The sequence below is a fragment of the Lepisma saccharinum genome, chromosome 19 (assembly GCF_977018435.1).
Source record: "Lepisma saccharinum chromosome 19, izLepSacc3.1, whole genome shotgun sequence".
In the NCBI taxonomy this organism is placed as follows: Eukaryota; Metazoa; Arthropoda; class Insecta; order Zygentoma; family Lepismatidae; genus Lepisma; species Lepisma saccharinum.
The window spans coordinates 67,815,530-67,834,192 of record NC_139247.1 but is presented as its reverse complement, the minus strand read 5'-3'; the positions used below and the strand labels follow the sequence as shown (position 1 = coordinate 67,834,192).

The 18,663-nt window shown below is 41.4% G+C and overlaps 1 protein-coding gene across 1 annotated transcript in view; it reads right to left on the bottom strand.

The window, feature by feature from the left end:
• The window catches only part of rb (adaptor related protein complex 3 subunit ruby), a 64,968-nt gene extending 51,661 nt beyond the window's left edge, over positions 1–13,307 (bottom strand). The window contains exons 1-3 of the mRNA XM_083141007.1: positions 12,975–13,307; positions 10,787–10,862; positions 8,948–9,118 (exon numbers count right to left, since the gene is read on the bottom strand). Of these exons, the coding sequence (XP_082997133.1) occupies positions 8,948–9,118; positions 10,787–10,862; positions 12,975–13,081 (354 nt within the window). The 5' untranslated portion in view covers positions 13,082–13,307. The remainder of the gene's footprint in view (positions 1–8,947; positions 9,119–10,786; positions 10,863–12,974) is intronic.
• Positions 13,308–18,663: the final 5,356 nt, after the last annotated feature.

The following is an 18,663-nucleotide window of genomic DNA, read 5'->3' as shown; positions in this document are numbered from 1 at the left end:
GATCTAGGGCATGATTGCGGTTCTTGATGGCTACACTGATCTCCGCAGTCCACCAGGGGACTGGGCGTCGCCTCGCAGGTCCACTGGGATGTGGAATGGAGGTGCGTGCAGCATCATGCACTCGTGATACAAATATATCTAAGGCGTCGATTGGTGGTAAAGTCGATGCAAGATCGACTTCAAGGTCCACTGCATGCTCGAAGGCACCCCAGTCTGCCCGACTGAGATGCCAGTGAGGGTGTTGTTCACGTGAGTGCTGAAGATGTTCCAGAGTAAGAAAGAGTGGGAAGTGATTACTCCCACAGAGATCAGGGTGAACGCTCCAAGATGTGGTAGGAGCAAGGCTGGGACTGCAGAAGGACAAGTCCAACGCAGAGTGTGTGCCTGAGGAAGGACTGAAATATGTGGGAGTCCCATCATTCAGCAACGTTAAAGCTGATGCCTCACGGAATTGATCTACAATTTGACCCCGGGGCTCTGTACGAACGGAGCTTCACAAACGATGGTAGGAATTAAAATCGCCCAAAAGAACTACAGGAGACGGAAGTTGCTCGAATATAGAAAGGAGGTCCTCAAGGGAGAATCGCTCCTCCCTTGTAATGTAGACACAGCAAACGGATATTGGCTGTGGTAGATGGACCCGCACGGCGACAGCTTGGAAGTGGGTGGTGAGAAAGATTGGCATTGAGTGGATGGTATCTCGAACACCGATTGCAACACCACCGTGTGCACGACGACCCTCAGGAAGCTTGTCGGTGCGGTAAAGCGTGTATCCGTTCAAAATCGCTGATTCATTTGGACGAAAATGTGTCTCTTGGAGACATATGATGGCAGGGTCAAATTCAGATATAAGAATTTGCAGTTCCTCGAGATGCGTTCGGAAACCGTTAAGGTTCCATTGGAGACAATAAGCCATATCTGTAGGTAAGATTGTTACCTTTTAAGGCGTACTCTATTTCTAGGCCCTGTCACCTTGATAAATTCTTCATCCGCGGCTTCGTCCTGTATCATGTCCTCGGGTAAGGACACAGAGGGCGAAGGGGATGAAGGGGGAGTGGGGGCAGGTGCTTTTAGCGCCCGTCGGGCAGCTTTCAGCTGCGCTTTAAGTTTCAGGGTGGTCGATGCCACCCTCACTGGAGAGCTACTAGATTTCAGGAAGTATTCTTTACTATGTACCTGCTTGAACTTCTTCTCTGTGGACTGAGGAGTGGTTGCTGGTTTCCTCGAAGCAGGGCGAGCTACTACGGGAAGCGTTGTTGTTTGCGTGGACACCAAGCTGGTTTGTACCCCTACACTGCGACGGGTAAGAGCAACTGTAGCGAATGGCACAGGTAAAGTGGTGCGTATGCTGTCACGGAGATGTTGTTTTGCTTCACCATCAGAGATTTTCTCTGTGACGACCAACTCTCTGATTTTCTTCTCTTGTTGGAAAGAGGGGCAGTCACGATGCCAGACTGGGTGCTCGCCTTGGCAGTTAATGCATTTGGGACCTGAAGAACAAGGTTCGGTCCCATGATCAGGCTTACTACACTTACCACAAAGGGCGGTAGTGGCCTTGCAGGAAGGCTGTGTGCCCAAAGTGCTGGCATTTGAAACACCGCATCGGGTTAGGGATGTACGGACGGACTTTGAGTCTCAAATATCCGGCCCGTACCCTGTCTGGGAGAGTGGTCGTTTGAAACGTCACTATGAGTGAAGCAGTTGGTACTAGTTCTCCGGACTTACAAATCTTTATTCGCTGCACTGCGATCACATGTTGGTCTGAGAGTGCTTCAAGAATCTCTTCCTCCTCAGCATTTAGCAGATCCCAGTGGCGAATCACACCTCTACTACTGTTAAGTTGACGGTGGGGTTCAACATTAACAGGGAAGTCGCCCAAAGATCTTAGCTTTAAAAGGTTGTTGGTCTGGCGATCTGTGCTGGTCTGGATCAGTAGACTCCCGTTTCGCAGCTTTTTTATTTCTGGTACATCTGAACCAGCGGCGTAGTCTAGCTGTTTCTTGATCAGAAATGGTGATAAGTCCTTTAATGTAGCAGCTCCATGTTTCTTGGTTGTTGCAGATTCATCGTTACTCTCGGTCTTCTGCAAAATACTAATCACAAGATAACGTGGCACGTTACTTGTCTTTTCCACTAAATGAAGCGGGCTCGAAGGCCGTGCTCGTTTTGGTGGTTTCCCCCCGTTTGAGTTGTTTTTTGTACCCATATACAAAATTTTGTTATTGTGGAGGGTCCATAAATTGTCGCCTCGACATGCCCTCTATGCCGAGGAAGGCCTACCCCCAAAAATGGGAGGCTACTCGAGGACCAAACCGAAATCCCCGAGGCCACGTTCGCGACTGCACCTACCCCTGCAGCCAACACTGTCCCATCGGCACGTGCAACTCACACCTTGGGATAGGGTTTTTTTATCGAGGTTGTCTCCTCTAGCAGGACCCTTAGTTATAGGGAGGTCAAAGATATGGAGATGAATGACGTGATGAAATGGTGAAAACATGAGATTTGGATGTGAAGAATGGGTGAAATGATGAGATGAAAATGGCCTCCCTACTAAGCCCCCTCGCCCCGTCAAGGCAGTCCTACATGGAGGGGGCCGTTGTCTAAAAATCGATATTTTGTCTTGACTTACATATATTATAATGCAATTTAAGTTACAACAGCACTCTCGGCAGTATACAACAACCTTTCTACCGTGCATTCATTTCGATCTTCAGCCGAGAGATCGGGAGAAGTGTGGCGAGCGGCGCTGACGGAGATGACGACATTTGCGGCCTGTAATGTCCGCTTATTTTTATGGACATACGCAGACATTTATATAAATATTGCAAAATACGAGTACTAACCTGTGTTATAACACGCAAAAGTAATTTTATAATTCATCCAAGTTCTGCCCTTATATACAAATAAATATGCTTTAGAAACGATGTTAAGAGCCACAGATAATAAAACATTTTAATCATAGTTTTGACCAGAAACGTCCTCCTTAAGTTTATATCCTTGAAAGAGCTTTGTGTTGATGGGGATCGTTTGGAGGTTTCGAATGTGCAACACTGTATCAAGATTACGCTGTAGACGAAGTCAATGGTTTTCGTGAGCTTCCTTGTAATCCGAAATCTCCGAGCTCGAGTTTTTTGTTCCTTCGCGACTAGATGAAGACAGAGCTGTGAACATAGTGGCGAGCAGGTGTAAACCAAATCGTGTTAATTTCGTACTGTGCACAAGAGTGTTATTCTTGGTTACTTGCCGTTACTTGTTTGTGTTATTGCAGTGCGTATGTGTGCTGTGTCAGTGAGACGATTGGAATGCCAGCCGCAAGGTTCACGTTAGAACAAAGATTTTTTTTATGTATGACACTTGCGTGAAAACACACTCGTGTCGAGACGTGTGTAGGCAATTTGTACAGAAATTCCCAGACGTTTCACCTCCACATAGAGCTAAGGTTAGACATCTTGTCCTTAAATTACGAGTAACTGGATCATTAAATTTTAAAACACCTAAGCCAAAACGACGGATTCTAACCGAAACAAAACTCAATAAAATTGATGCAGCGTTAGAACGTTCTCCAAACAAACCTCTACGACGTGTTTCACAGGAGATGGGCGTGTCAAAATCATCAGCACATACAGCCACTAAGCTACTAAAATTAAAACCGTACTCTTATAACACAGTTTAGTGCTCGTTTTGCAATATTTATATAAATGTCTGCATATGTCCATAAAAATAAGGGGGCATTACAGGCCGCAAATGTCGGCATCTCCGTCAGCACCGCCCGCCATGCTTCTCCCGATCTCTCAGCTGAAGATCGAAATGAACGCACGGTACTTCTGCTAAGCTATTAGTATGACTTCAAAAAACTTATTTCACCTTTCTTTTTGTCACAGTGACAAAATGCGATGTCACTTTAGCTGCCATCATATCCTCCCCCCCCCCACCCAGTGTTTCCAAATGCATTACTTTGTCACTATTGTCACAGAATATAAACTTTGATAATTTTTACTTGTACGAAATATAATTCTTTACCATATTTTGTTATAATTTTTACTGTGATGCATATTTTACACAATACATTGATATTTTATTAACTAAACTTACGTTCCCTATTTAATTTACAACATAAAAACGTTTGATAAAGTATCTTTATATTATAGATTTATTGCTGTATAAAGAACAACTTATTTTATGTGTAGGATATGAAACGATGATTTCTAAGTAAATTGATAAATTTATGACTAATTTCTACTAATTTCGTTAGGGCGTCTGACTACCATGTGAGAGACCTGGGTTCAATCCCCTGCAGGAGAGAACATGGATTTTCTCCACCTGTTCAAGCGGCTCCAGTGCCCACCCAGCATCGTATAAATTGGGTAGCTGGAGGAAACTCTGGGGGGTAAAGGCAGAAAGGGGCATGGTGCTGATCACATCACCCCCTCCTTCGGCCGTGATGAAGAAAGTGTGGGGCCCTAACTCCACACCCCCATATGCCTTCATGGCATGGTGCAAAGCACAGGGGAGCACTTTACTTTTACTTTACTTTAATTTCTACTTAAAACAGGTTTATTTTGGTTATATTTGGTTTCAAATTAGCCTATGCATACATATAAACCCAAATGATCTTGCAAAATTTACCAAATTTCATATTATCAATGTTCTTATGCTTAATACATTCCAATCGTAAGTACTTCAAGCATCTCTGTATAAGTACCATGTTACGATTGAGAAATATTGGTAAATTTAATTCCTATTCAAATTACTTTTTGACAACCCTCGTGTATGTATTTTTAATATTTTTTATTTTTTCAAGGAGGTATAAATGTTTCTTAGTTAAATTGTAATGCAGTTTCTGCCGGGTGATAAAGAACGCAGAGAAAGTTGAAGCTTTCATTCTTTTCTTTTGTGGCAACAATGCATTCTTTTTCGGTCGGTGCTGCGTGGGTTTATCAGTAAATTTAGCTTTCATTGTGTTCCTTTCTGTATGTCTTTTGGAAGGGGTAATTGTTGTGGGCTAAAAATAACTTTTTATTGTCCAAATCTTTTGTTTAGGGAAGAGAATTGAGTAATCCCGATACTATAAATACGGAGAGATTCGTTGGCAAAGAGGATTACATTTCCAATTTTTAAGGTAATCACATCGTGCATCAGGGTCCAGGATGGGAGAATACGGGCTTTGTGTGGGGTCAGTTCTCCCTTCTCCAATGTCCGGTGTTTTCCGGAAGCTACCTTTGGGGTCTAGTGTTGGTCAGCAAAGTCTTTAAAGGGGATTTTACGTGCTTGTATTTAATTAATTCTTATATAAATATAGAACCTAAATCATTAAGAATCAATAGCTATTATAAATTTAGCTGGAGTTAGCACTGTTAAGTGTGACTTCAATATTAATTCATGATAAATAAACTAGGGTCATCTAAGATATACAATCTTCTCGTCGAGTTAGTTTTGTTTTTTGTTTCATCATTCGGAATTCTCCTGGTCAGGAGGTTCCGTTAATAAATTTAAATTTTAGTTGTCTTAAACCGAGAACACTCTCCTAGTCAGGAGGTTAATAATCTTTCAAAACTTTCCTGGTCAGGAAGTTCATTAAATAAATTTGAAATCTTTAGTAACATTAATCAAAGAGCACACTTCTGGTCAGAAGGTGTACTTTAATATCTTTGCAAATATAAAATACATATCTGATCGGAGTCTGAATAGTTGAGACATTGGAATAAAGTTAATGGTTTCATTTATTGGGTTGTTGTTGTAGAAATTATTGAAATGGCTAAAATAAGTGATAGGCTGAATATAGTTTTTTTTTTATTGGTATTCCCTAAGTGATATTCTAATGTACTACTTTTGTGATATGAGTAGCCGGCTGCGTTTGGAAAGGGTAGAAATTGGTTCGCCTGTTATATTGTGTTAAGAGACACGTGGACATTTGTAATGTATGCAGCCGAAATGGCTTTTATAAAGGGTAGAGAATGGTTCCGCTGTTATTGTATTATGGATGTTTTTGAGGTAGACTCTGAAGTTGGTAGTACACCTCTCGAATTCCAAAGAGCATAATGTAAGTGTGAAAAGATTATAGAAGCAGGAATATTGAGTTTATCACTGATAATCTATTAATATATTTTGTTCTGGTAAAGTCCTGCAACCAGTCGTAACTCGACCTTTTGTGAGATTGTTAATATACACAGTTGTTGAAACCGAGTTAAGGTTGTTTTAAATCTTTAAAGGATTAGGTTATGTAGTGGAAAAGGGAGCGCTCTTGGCTTTATGGTTATTCAGTATCAAGTTTCTTACCAGATAATTGAAGTTGTTAAGTAAATTTTATTTTTTTATTTTTAACATGACCAGAAGTTTGTATATTTTCATTTTTTTTCAACTATGCTTGAGATCTGTAAAATCTTCGATTAATGTACAAAACAAGAATCTTTACTTTGTGTTACTTTCGGTGATGGGTATTTTTGGAACTGAGATGTAATAAATTCAGTAATTGATAAAGTGTGGTTTCTTTGAAATGTAAATTAGGATTATACATATATATTAACTTGCTTGATTGGCAGACTTCTGGTTTGACGGGGTGTCCTGCAGCCACTGGTCAGTGGGGTGGAGGTCCTATTGATCCATAAGTGTGTCAGTTTATTGGTGCTGCTTTCCTCGTGACTCGCATGCACGTTCTCACTAGTCAGTGAAACGTGGGTGCGGTCATGATGGATAAGTCAAGCATCTGAGTGTGATACTATGCATGAAACTTAAATTTAAGATTCTATAGATATGTATGTTTAAATTCAGAACTCTGGGATGTGGGCTCTCGTGTCCTGAAGGTACTGAGAAATAGTCGAGGCATATAACTAAGAGATATTGTAGGCAGCGACGTCCGGTCTTGGTCTTTCGAGGGGACCGAGCCAGTGTGTTGTGTGCCTGATGATGGGCTGATGGCCTGGTATCATTGCAACCGTAAATGATAATTATCCTAATATTCAATTTCCATCATTTCTAAACTGATTCCTTAATTTTCATATAAGTTATAAAGCAAAGAAAATTACATCAATATCAAGGAAATTTGGGTTTTATATCACCAAAATAACTGTTTTTTTTCCCTTAACTAATACGCTTAAAATTAAATAATATGATGAGCAATACAATATACAGGGGATGGACAAAAATATGGAAACACCTGCAGAAATGCACATTACCTTTACTAATATCGAGTAGGACCACCTTTGACACGCAGAACGGCCTGCAGTCGACGTGGAATGGACAAATGCAGGTCGCGTATGGTTGTCAAAGGGATGTTGTACCATTCTTCCTCCAAAGCAGCTGCAAGTTGTTGTAGAGACGATGGTGGTGGGTAGCGGGCTCGTACCTTGGTCTCAAAAACCGACCACAGGGGCTCAATAATATTGAAGTCTGGCGATTGTGAAGGCCATGGCAGATGTGACACTTCATGTTCGTGCACATCAAACCAGTCCTGGACGATGTGAGCTGTATGAACAGGGGCTCTGTCATCTTGAAACACGGCATCACCATCTGGGAACAAAGTTTGCACCATGGGATGCAGCTGGTTACTCAAAATGGTTACGTAGACCCTGGCAGTGACATGTCCATGCAGGGTGATGATGGGTCCGGCAGAATACCAGGAGATGGCTGCCCAAATCATCACTGAACCACCGCCATGCTTCGCTCTCGGTAACAGACAGTCTGTATCGTATGCTTGTGCTGGCATTCTCCACACGTACACTTGGCCAGCAGTTGGAAACAATGTAAAGGATGACTCATCCGACCAGATTACAGTCGTCCACTGCTCGATTGTCCAGTTTTTATGTGCGTTGCACCACTGTCTCCGTCTAGCAGCATGGTCAACAGTCACGAGTGGTTTGGAATTGTAGATCTGCCTTGATTACCCTGCTTCTGGAGTTCTATTATGACTGTTTTGACGCTAACAGGGTTTGTAAGCACTGTATTCAGCTCAGCAGTGACTTTTGGAACCGTGGTGATCTTCTGCTTGGTCCCAATCCTACCCAATGTGCGTCTGTCTCTGTCACGCAACACACACTTGCGTCCACGCTGGTTCTTCGCTGATGCGGTTTTTCCGGAAGTCTCGTAGGCAGTCATGATCTTCGAGACTGTGCCTCTTGATACACCAAACATTTCCGCTACTTTCGTCACGGAAGCTCCCACCATACGCGCACCCATAATTAGCCCTCTTTGACACTCTGTCAGCTCAGACATGATTCACAATAACCTGTACGTACAGGTCGCTGAACTGTAACTGGCCCATCTGTCAGGTTGGCCAGGGTGTATACCTCGCAGGAAGTGCCAGTGAGCACAGCACCACCTACCATTCAGACGCAAATTGTGTTTGAAATGGCTACCTGTTTTATACCAGGTGTTTCCATATTTTTGTCCATCCCCTGTACTTGTAATGGTATATGGCAATGCACCGTTATAATAGCACCCAACACAACATTCCACAACAGTAGTTATAACTTTACAGCATTAGGTTAGGATTGTAAAATTTAGGACTGATAGTTATTTTCAATGTGTTCTTTCGATATTTTAATGTGCATACAAAAGGTTTTTACTAAAAATCGCGGCAAAAGTAATCCAAAATGTCAGGTTTACACTTGTACGGAATATACTTTAGGATCAAATGCCTCTATTATTTGTGTTTTCTAGGTGCTGTTACCAATTTTATATTAGGTATAACATCTAAATCTGTTGATTAAATAAACAACATAATTCTCGACGGGGTACAGTGGGATAACAGCCCCACAGTCACAATTAAAATAAATTATATTTAATCTCTAACATTGTTGAGAAGAATCTGTTCAATTCATTCACAGTTATTCCCAATGGTGTAGCGGTAATGTTGTCGCCTTTAATGAAAGGGTTCCAGGTTTCATACCTAGTGGACTTAAAAATATACTTTAATTCAACTCAGTTCATTTACAATTAAATAAAACCATACCTTGAGAGCCCTCTGGAAAGTTGATATTGATAAAAGGGCCAAATCTTGTTGCTCTTCTGCATATCGTACAAGATATACATACACAAGTTTCTTTACTTCGATGTTCTTGGACACAACATTCTTGACTACAGCTGGAAATAAATCTGAAGCATCTCTTCCTTTAGCTATCATCTGCAAGAAAATTATATTGAAAATAAATAAGAAGAAAGATGTCATATTTTATATTAAAAATGAGGACTACAAGTTCTCTGACACATACCTAGATACGATTTGTTAAGATTTAATGTCGAAGGCACACTGGAGTTTTGATTTGATACATTGCTCAAAATGTGAGATTATTGCAAACTCTCTCACACAATCTATTAATCAGCATACTAACTGGTTAATTTACTTGAGGTTTGATCAATAATCTTCACATTGATTGAAAATTTATTCAAGAGACAACAAAAAAAAACGAATTCCAATAAAGACTATGTATATATAAAAGAACCAATTAAATGAACCAGGTTCAATATGTGTCAATCCTGCTTTTAAGTGAATTAATGAATGAATTAAAATGATTGGGTGCATCGGCACTTAAGGCCATTTTGCACCCTCCAATATATTCAGGTAAATATCCCCTTACCTAAAATTCTGACTTGGATGAAAACAAGGGATGTAAAAATCCCCTTGGGAAATATTAAAAGTGCAAGGTTGTAAAAAGACCTGCACAAGACAAACACAACATATTAAAAAGTCAGAAACAAACTAAAGCCTCCTCGCAGACGGTGGAAGAGACGAGCTCTTCGTAAAAACCTAAAACATTCAATAAAATACTCCTGTCATCACCCAACAGGGATGGCAAACAGTCGGAACAGTTAAAAAGGTAAGCAAGATCGGCACATTCTACGAGAATATGTCGAATGCTTAAAAACACATTACAAACATGACCCAATGGAGGGTCCAGCCCTTGCAGCAAGTGACCGTGCATTTGACGGCTGTGTCCTATATGCAGGCGGGTAAGAATAACTTCTTCTCGCCAAGAGGGACGGGATGAGGAATGCCAAGCACCTATGGTAGGCTCAATAGCGTGAAGCTTGTAGTCTTGACATGACCTCTATGCCGAGGAAGGCCTACCCCCAAAAATGAAGGCTACTCAAAACCAAACCGAAATCCCCGAGGCCACATTTGCGACTGCACCTACCCCTGCAGCTAACACTGTCCCATTGGCAGGTGCTACTAACACCTTGGGATAAGGTTTTTTTTATCGAGGTTATCTCCTCTAGCAGGACCCTTAGTTATAGGGAGGTCAACGGGATGGAGATGAGTGATCCTGCTTTTAAGTATTTTCAAGGTTAAAATGTATTCCAAAGCAGTGTATTTTTTGCTAAATGGAACCATCAATTCAGCATCCGTTATTTAATCTTAACTCTGATCAAATCCATGTAAAAAAAATTGTGAAATGAACCTGTAACTGGACATCTTTCAAACTGACAATCATTGCAGGTTTTTTTTTTTAATCTGAACCTAACTGGCTACCCTACTCATGTGCAACATTCTTGCTAATTATTTTTGCAGAGAGAAAGACATTTAATTTGAGTACATAACCCAACTACAAGCACTAAAAAAGAAATAAAAATAATATTAATCCAAAACTCTGACATCATAAAGTTGTGTTGACTGGGATGATTTGTGATGAGATGACTAAAAGTTGAAAGTATTTTCTGACTCCTTATTCACACAAGGAAAAACAACTGCTCTCTCTAGTAAAATGTCAAAACTGTTGGTAGGTGCAGGGTAGGCAGGAGCCAATATTCTTAAATAAAGAACCTGTCTCTTTCATTTAAAAAATAAACTTACCCCAATAATTCTTTTCATGGCTTCCAGCTTCAAACTGTCTTTGTTACTGTCCAACATCTGTTTAAGATCTTCATGTCTGGAAGTAAAGAGAAATAAAACATCGAGTTTTCAAATGAAATGTTTAAAACATATGCCAAAAAAAGACTTATTTTCTAAAAGGAATGGTTGATAAGGAATCTGTTAATCATCCAAGGAAGGACTGTATTTCTAGTTATAAATTAAACACTTGATTAAACATCTCAAAATGTCTATTTATGTTAGTTGTAAATCTCACACGTGACCTGTTCAAGAAGGTTGCATGGGCCCATTCTATCCTTGTTGTAGCCACACTGTATTCCAAAAGATCACATTTTAGTGAATTCCAGCAATGTACATAAATACAGAACAAAATTCATCTATCCATATACTATTCACTTATAGAAAGTGTTTTAAACACTAGCAAAAACAACATAATCACATTTTAAACATTCAAAACATGATGTAAAATATGCCAACCTTGGGTATAATACAATATATTACACGCTTGTACAATATTATCATTAAATAAAATGAAACAGGCATATTTACAGTGCTTGACGTGGGGGGCCTCAGATGTTGCCATATTAAACCACATGAGCATGCCCCATTGCTAGCACCAAGGCTTGACAAAACATCCATCCAGCAAGCAATTCTCCACTTCGAGCACTTCATAGATACCAAGAAAACGTGGCTACATGGACACATCACCCACACTCGATTTCGAACACATTTCAAAATATTTTCATCCAAAATGAAGTTTTTTCTAAGAAAGGGAGTTCCAAACAAGCACGGAAGGTAATTTTTTTGAGTTCTACATGCTACGAAACTTACATTTTTATAACAATAAAATTCCTTACCTACGTAACATTAATACGGTTTTTCAGGGCTTCCATCATGGATTCATGTCACAGGCCCACGACCCGCTATTCGTTCAGTGCCTTGCCTTGGGATAAAGAGGTAAGTTACCTTCTGAGGTTTAATTTTTTGGTACCTTCCTAATGCTTCATTGCGGAAAATGTGTTGGGCAGGTGGCTCCAGGCAGTTTCTAACATGCCTTCCAAAGGGACTCTATAGACAAAGGCAGGTAGCCGGAGAGAAGCAGAGGTGGTGGGTTAATTACCCCAGGGGTGGAGCTCGGAATCGGCGGGAAATTTTGACAGCAATTTTCATGACATTTCTTGGGGTATAGCCCTGAAAAACTGACTTTTACATACATCCATTGGTACGGGTGCTATGAAACTAACATGGCTGCAAGTAGACCTCCACCTCGCAACTTATGGCTCTACAGTCGTATACTTCTTTCAGAGCTCCAGAATTTTGTTCTTCACAATTTGCAACACATAATCTTCATAAAAAACAAAAAAATTCCTTACAAAATCGAGGGTGGGTTATGTGACTACGGACCCAAAAACGTTAACATAAATATTTAAATACAAGGTACATTTCCTTATGGTTAAAAGCTACAATACTACCAAAAAAAATGATATAATTAAACAAAAGCCATATCATAACCTTCATGAACTACACTGTAAAAAGCATGACAGGGATTTAAAAAAAACTATATATGGTGTAGAAATTGTGGCAAGGAATGCAGGCTCGACCAGGACTTGGGGTCACTGACATACTGTGCCATTGCTCTACCAAATGAAACTGTGAGAGCCAAATCGTAAGGTACTTTACAACTCTACGCTAGGAGAAATTAGGCACCACCGACGTCAAGAGTGTTTCAAAGGTTTCAGATCCTGTTGCAGTAGCACTGACACAGGTAAAACAGCGACAGCTAAATATCAGGCCAAGCCAGGAATGGCTCGGCAGCTCAGTTAGGAGAGCAATGGTACTGTATGTTGGAGACCTGAGTTCGAGTCCTGGTCGAGCCTCCATTGGATTGATTCTTTTGGTTTATTTTACTAGGATATTCGGCCCAGTTTGGCTAATAGCAAAGAGGGGGATCAGTGATGATACCAAGAAATTGATGAAGGGACACTCACAAGGAACACCCATGCCCAGTCCGGGATTCGAATACGGAACCTCTGACATCGAAGTGCTCTCTGTTAACCACACTGCTACGGAGGTCGACAAGAGCCTGCATTTTTCGCTGAAATTTCTACATAGTACATCTCCTTTGTGTGTCAAAACGTAAGGTATGTATAATATATTTTTGAAAACTCACTTCTTGTAATCGGAGTGAAAAAATCCTCCTGATGCTGGATCCGTGGCATATTCTGCTTCTCCAGCTGACGGGGGTCGGTCGTTGCTGTATGAACCGTTGTTAGCCATGCTACCTACTAGAAATCAAATTTACAATACTTCAAAGAGGTACGTATAACATTTACAGATAACACCTTCTTTCTGTAAATGTCAGAATATATCAAGAAAGTCAGGTCGGTCACTTACAACCACTTGAATTCAATGACGGTGTATGTCACAGATCGTGTATGTGATGTGTTACAATTTTCGTGAACTCTCTGTTAATAATTAGACTTTCCCCCGTCACAACGAAGTCCATTCGCAATTTTATTCATACATCCATCGAGATCGAACAAATCCATCAAATAGAGACACCATTGAGATAGGAGGTGTGCCAGTTGGCGCTGGGTGATCGGGTAAAATTTACCGTTCCCAACTATCCGGAAAATTCAAATGATCGTGTATAACAGTGATTCAGGCTGTGTCCAAAAGGTACAAAGTACATACTTGAAGTACAGTCTTGACGGAAGTGACGTCACCTAGTGCAGTTCGAAAGCGCCAAGCAAACGAGTGTACAAGACCAGAGGACGCTTCTTCTTTCTTCTTCTTCTTCATGCCCCTCACCGCTTGAATGGTAGCAGTCTTGGGCAACGGTCTGAGAACATTGGGCAACGGTCGGGCAAATCCATAGAGAATCCACATAGTAGAGGGGGAAGGAGATGAAAGTAGAGTGGGCAAGGAGAAGGGAAAAGCAACCTTTTGTCGAAGGAGTCTGTGGAGGAGTGCCTGACGTTGTGTGTTCCATAGCGCGCATTGGAAAAATAAATGGGTGGGGGTTTGTTTATGTTCTCCGCAGGTACAATTGGAAGAAGGAGTTTGGTGAATTCGTGCCAGATGCTCGTTTGTGGTCACGTGTCCCGTTCTAAGGCGTAGGATACAGGTGATCACTTCACGAGGCATTTTTAAATTATGAAACCAGGGTCGAATAGGGAGTTTATCATAGAACCATTTGTAAGTAGTGGTTTTTGCCACTGCGTCATGAACCCAATTTTCCCACTGAGATTGATTTTTTTTTTTTTGACCCGTGGGAGAAGATCAGTATAGGCAAGTCGGATAGGAGAGGGGAGAGGAACGTCCACAGCTGTTTTGGCATAATGATCCACAAGGTCTTGATGAGGATTAAGATTGCTATGCGCTTTGACATAGGTAAACTGTACGCGTTGGGCTTTGTTTTGGAGGTGAAAATACTCTTGTAAAATTAAGATGGGAAAGAGTTGCAACCGATAAGCATCCTTACCACAACGAGCGATCGTGAATAATACGCTGAGGGCATCTGTGAGAATTAAAGTTTGCGTGTATTGTGCTTCACGAGCGTGGATCAAGGCCTGATAAATGGCATAGCACTCTGCCGAGTAAATAGACGCTTCTGACGATAGGGAAAATTGTCGTACAACATTGTATTGAGGGACATAAAAGGCACATCCAACGCGGTCGGCATCTTTGGACCCGTCTGTGTAGATAAAAGTATGGTCGGGCCAGAGCTCTTTGTAATATTCGTGTCGACCGAAATCAGTAAAGTTAATATTAGGGAGAGGGGCGGTGAGTATTGGTAAAGTGTATATCAAAGGGGATGTAAATGTAAAGCTGAGATGGTAGGCGTCGCGATCAATATTATAACAAGATAAAAAGAAAAGCCGAGGGCGAGAGCGATCGAGAGTTAGGGTTGCATTCAGTTGGCGTTGAATAGCGAATACGGTATTGAAGGGGTGAGGGTGTCGTTCCCATGTTTTCAATAGTATGTATTTCGTGGTAGAGTATTGATATTGGAAGGAGAGAGGCGGTTCAGTACTCTCTCCATAAACGCTCACATTGGGACTAGATGCCATTAATCCGAGGCAAAGGCGGAGTGCCTGACGTTGTAAGATATCCATTTTTTGGAGCCAGCGATCAGACATCCCGCCCAATACGGGCGCCGAATAGTCAAAAAGTGAGCGAAAGCAATTCTTATAACATAATAGCATAATGGAGGGGTGGCCCCCCCATTTGGTAGTGGCAAGCCCTTTCAAAATGTTGATCAATTTTTTCCCCCTTGTGAGCAAATATGTAAGATGTGGTTGCCAAGTTAATTTACGGTCGAAATGAATACCTAAGTATTTACAGGTTTGGACCACCGGAATTTGATGTAAATGAGTTAATGTATTGGGATAGCGAGTAAGCATATACGGATTGAAAATAATAATCTGTGATTTCTCCGGGGAAAATGATAAGCCGCGGAGCGCTAATTGATCACGTAATTGAATGATAAATTTGCGTAGGTCTAAGATGCCTCGAGTGGCATCTGATGTGCTATTGTAAAAACAAAAATCGTCAGCATATTGAAGGATATGATGATTAGAATTTAGTGTTTGATGCAAGTATTGTGTATATATATTAAAAAGAATTGGGCTGAGTGGGGAGCCTTGGGGGACACCACTCCGGATTAATCGTGGTCCCGTAACGTTATGGGGGAACCAAAAAAACAATATTCGTTCGTGATATATATCGGTCAGGTCATTGCCCCACAGCTGGTGATGGCTATTCAAATCTCCGGTTATGAGATAGGGTCCTGGGAGTAAGGCGAGAAGGTCAGTGAGGGTGGATAAAGGGATGTTCTGCGAAAAGTGATGGGGAGGAATATAAAGGGAGAGGAGTGTGAATAGGTGTTGATGAAAATGAATGCGGACAGCAACAATTTCGACGTTATACTGGTGAATTAAAGGAAGAGAGGAGGGGAGAGAGAGGGGGGAATGTGGAAGATTTTCATGTACGTAAATAGCAACACCTCGTTGTGTTGCGGGGAAAGGGGGACCATAAGAGATGAAATGTGGTAATCTGTAGTTCTCATATCGAGTTCCTTTCACCTCTTGTAAACTAAGGATATGCGGTTTATAATCCGCCACAAGTTTCTGTAATTCACATTTTCTGGCCGAAAAGCTGCGGACGTTCCATTGTATAAGAACAGGAAATGACATGGAGGGGGAGGGAAGAAAGAAAAATAAACAAGAGAGAAAGACTCATGGAGGCGGTCTATGCCGGGATAGGCGAGCGTCCATTGTAATATATTCATTTTGTCGAGAGGAAAAGAAAACAAAAATGAAAAAAGAAAAAAGAAAAAAAAGAAAGAGAGAAAAAATCGAAAAAGGGTTGAAGGTAAAAGTTTGTTGCAAGGCTATAGTTGTTAGGAACACCTAGGTGGCGAAGGATAGGTAATCAGTCTGCTTTGATTGATAACAGTTGGGTCGTGAGTGCTTGTATTCGCTGGATGAGAATCGTTTGTTCGCGTATATTTGATATTTGGAGCACTTATGCCCATAAGGTCGTTATGAGGTCCAAGAGTGATTTGTAGATCATTTGCTGGTCGGAATGGTGAACTTGCAGTGGTTCCGAAGGCGGCGATGATACCGTGTCCGGGGGGGCCCTCCGGGCCGGATGAGCGTTTCGCCCGATGGGGGGAGAGGGGGTAAATTCATCTTCCGATGTCGATGAACTAGAAATTGTTCTTGTTTTTTCAACGTTGGTGCTGGATGCCTTGACTTGTAGATCTGCATGTTGTTCCTTCGGGGAGGAATGGGGCACGGGATTATTAGGCTTGCCAGTCCAGCGGCGGGGATGAATTTTGTTTTTTGAACGAACTGTCTCCACTGCCTGCGGCGTGGCGGTCTGTCGACCACTTGGGGTGGGAGGGTCAGAAGCAAAATGCTTCTGTAATGTATGAAAGGGGTTATCCCAAGCGCCGAGTTGACGTGTTCCGTTCGAGGGGGTCGAGGTGGGTGTGGGGGGGCAATTTGGGAAAGTCACGCTTGTTTAGCATGGGATTCAGAATATCTTCCCGAGTTAGGGGTGGGTGGAAGGTGCCAAGAAGTTTGGCCTTTGCTTCATAATAGGAAATATTTTCTTCCGCCATACGAGTTTGAATGGTTTGTTCTCTTTGCCAGAAATCGCATTGGCGGTCACGTGCCCCATGGGGGCCCTTGCAATTGCTACAGTGAGGGGGGTTGGAGCATCCTTCCCCGTGTCGTTCTTGGCCACAGTTAGCACATGTGGTTTAGACCGGCATTGAACCTGGGAGTGATTATATCGGAAACAGCCAGAGCATTGTAAAACCGATCGAACTCGCGGTTTGACTGTGAAGATTTCCTTTTTCGGGCAAATGTTTGCCGTGGAAGGTGAGGCAGATCAACTTTGTGTCCACGAGTTGGAAAGTGCCATCCTCTCGCCAGATTTTTTTCTTTAGGCGTTTAGCGCACGTAACCCGAAAGGGAGAATCGATGCCATCTAGAATGTCCTGTTCTGTCACGTCAAATTCAATTCCATACACTAGCCCTTCCCTTTGTATCAAGCTATGTGGTATTTTGGCTCTGACCCCAAGGGAGTCCAAAAAGGTCCCGTTCCTGACGAAAGCGTTTGCTTGTTCTGCTGTTTTGAAAGTGGCCCGTACCCTGTTTTTGCCACATTGTTCCACTAGACACACGGGAATGTTGGCCTTCCGGAATTTATTACCCAGGCTACCACTAGAAAGTTTACCGATGTTTTGGTTCTGTCCTTCTAAGAGGACCACAAATGGACCGGTGGTGTCAGATAACTCATCATCTGTAAATGAGGTGTCTATTCCCTTAATTACACCCATTCTCCTTACTTTATGTGCTGGCACATAAGAAAACCAGTTATTGTTCCTTAGAACTGGATGAGAGAGAAAGTTGTTAGCATTTTTCGCAGATTTGAATTCCAATTTCGCCAGATTTTTCCCCATGGTCTCAATTGTCTTTAGACCTTCGATTTTGGTTTCATGAATTTTTTTCACTAATTTTAGTATATGTAGCTGACCAATATTTCTTCTATTTGTTCCATTAATTTCATTTGCACTTCTTACAAATACATCATAAGGCCCCAATTGGGTATTTTTGTATGTAATTGTTTCATGATCTTTAGATATTTTAACTTGATGTGCATTTACTGTATCCTGTGACAGGTTTTCCTGAGAGACATCACCTTTGTCTTGACTAGCTACGCTAGGAGGAACCCAAACTTCCATACATTCCGAAGTGTCTGTGTCACTTACTTGGGTATTCATTTTGTTTAATGGCGTCGAGCCATATTAAACACTTATATCATATTAATCACTTTATCTTCACTTAATCTATCAATTCACTTCGTTCACACAATTATTATATTATATATTACTCTCAGTTTATACGAATATAATCCTAACTTAAATCACAAAGCACAAGAAACACTAGTAGATTCTCTATCTTTAGAACGTCCTTCCTTTCGTTTTAAACACTTCTTCTTCTTCTTCTTCTTCGTGACCATTACCGCCGGGTATATGGCAGTTTTGGTCAAAGGTCTGCGATGTAGTACACTTGTGAGCAGAAGTACCATTGAATCGAAGTCAGTGTAAGTTGTGGTCGTAAAGATATTGTAATATTACACTTCACTGTATTTTAGTACTGATCAGAAGCTTGAACATACACACAAATTTCAAAATTGAATACCATTCTGTCTGGCAAAACTATATAATATCCACATCGTACGCGGTGAAGGAGACGATAATAGGGATGGTATGGATATGGGAAATGGTATTTTGGCTCTGTGTAAACAGTTAAAAAGAGCGTGTCTGTATTTGCTTCTTAACG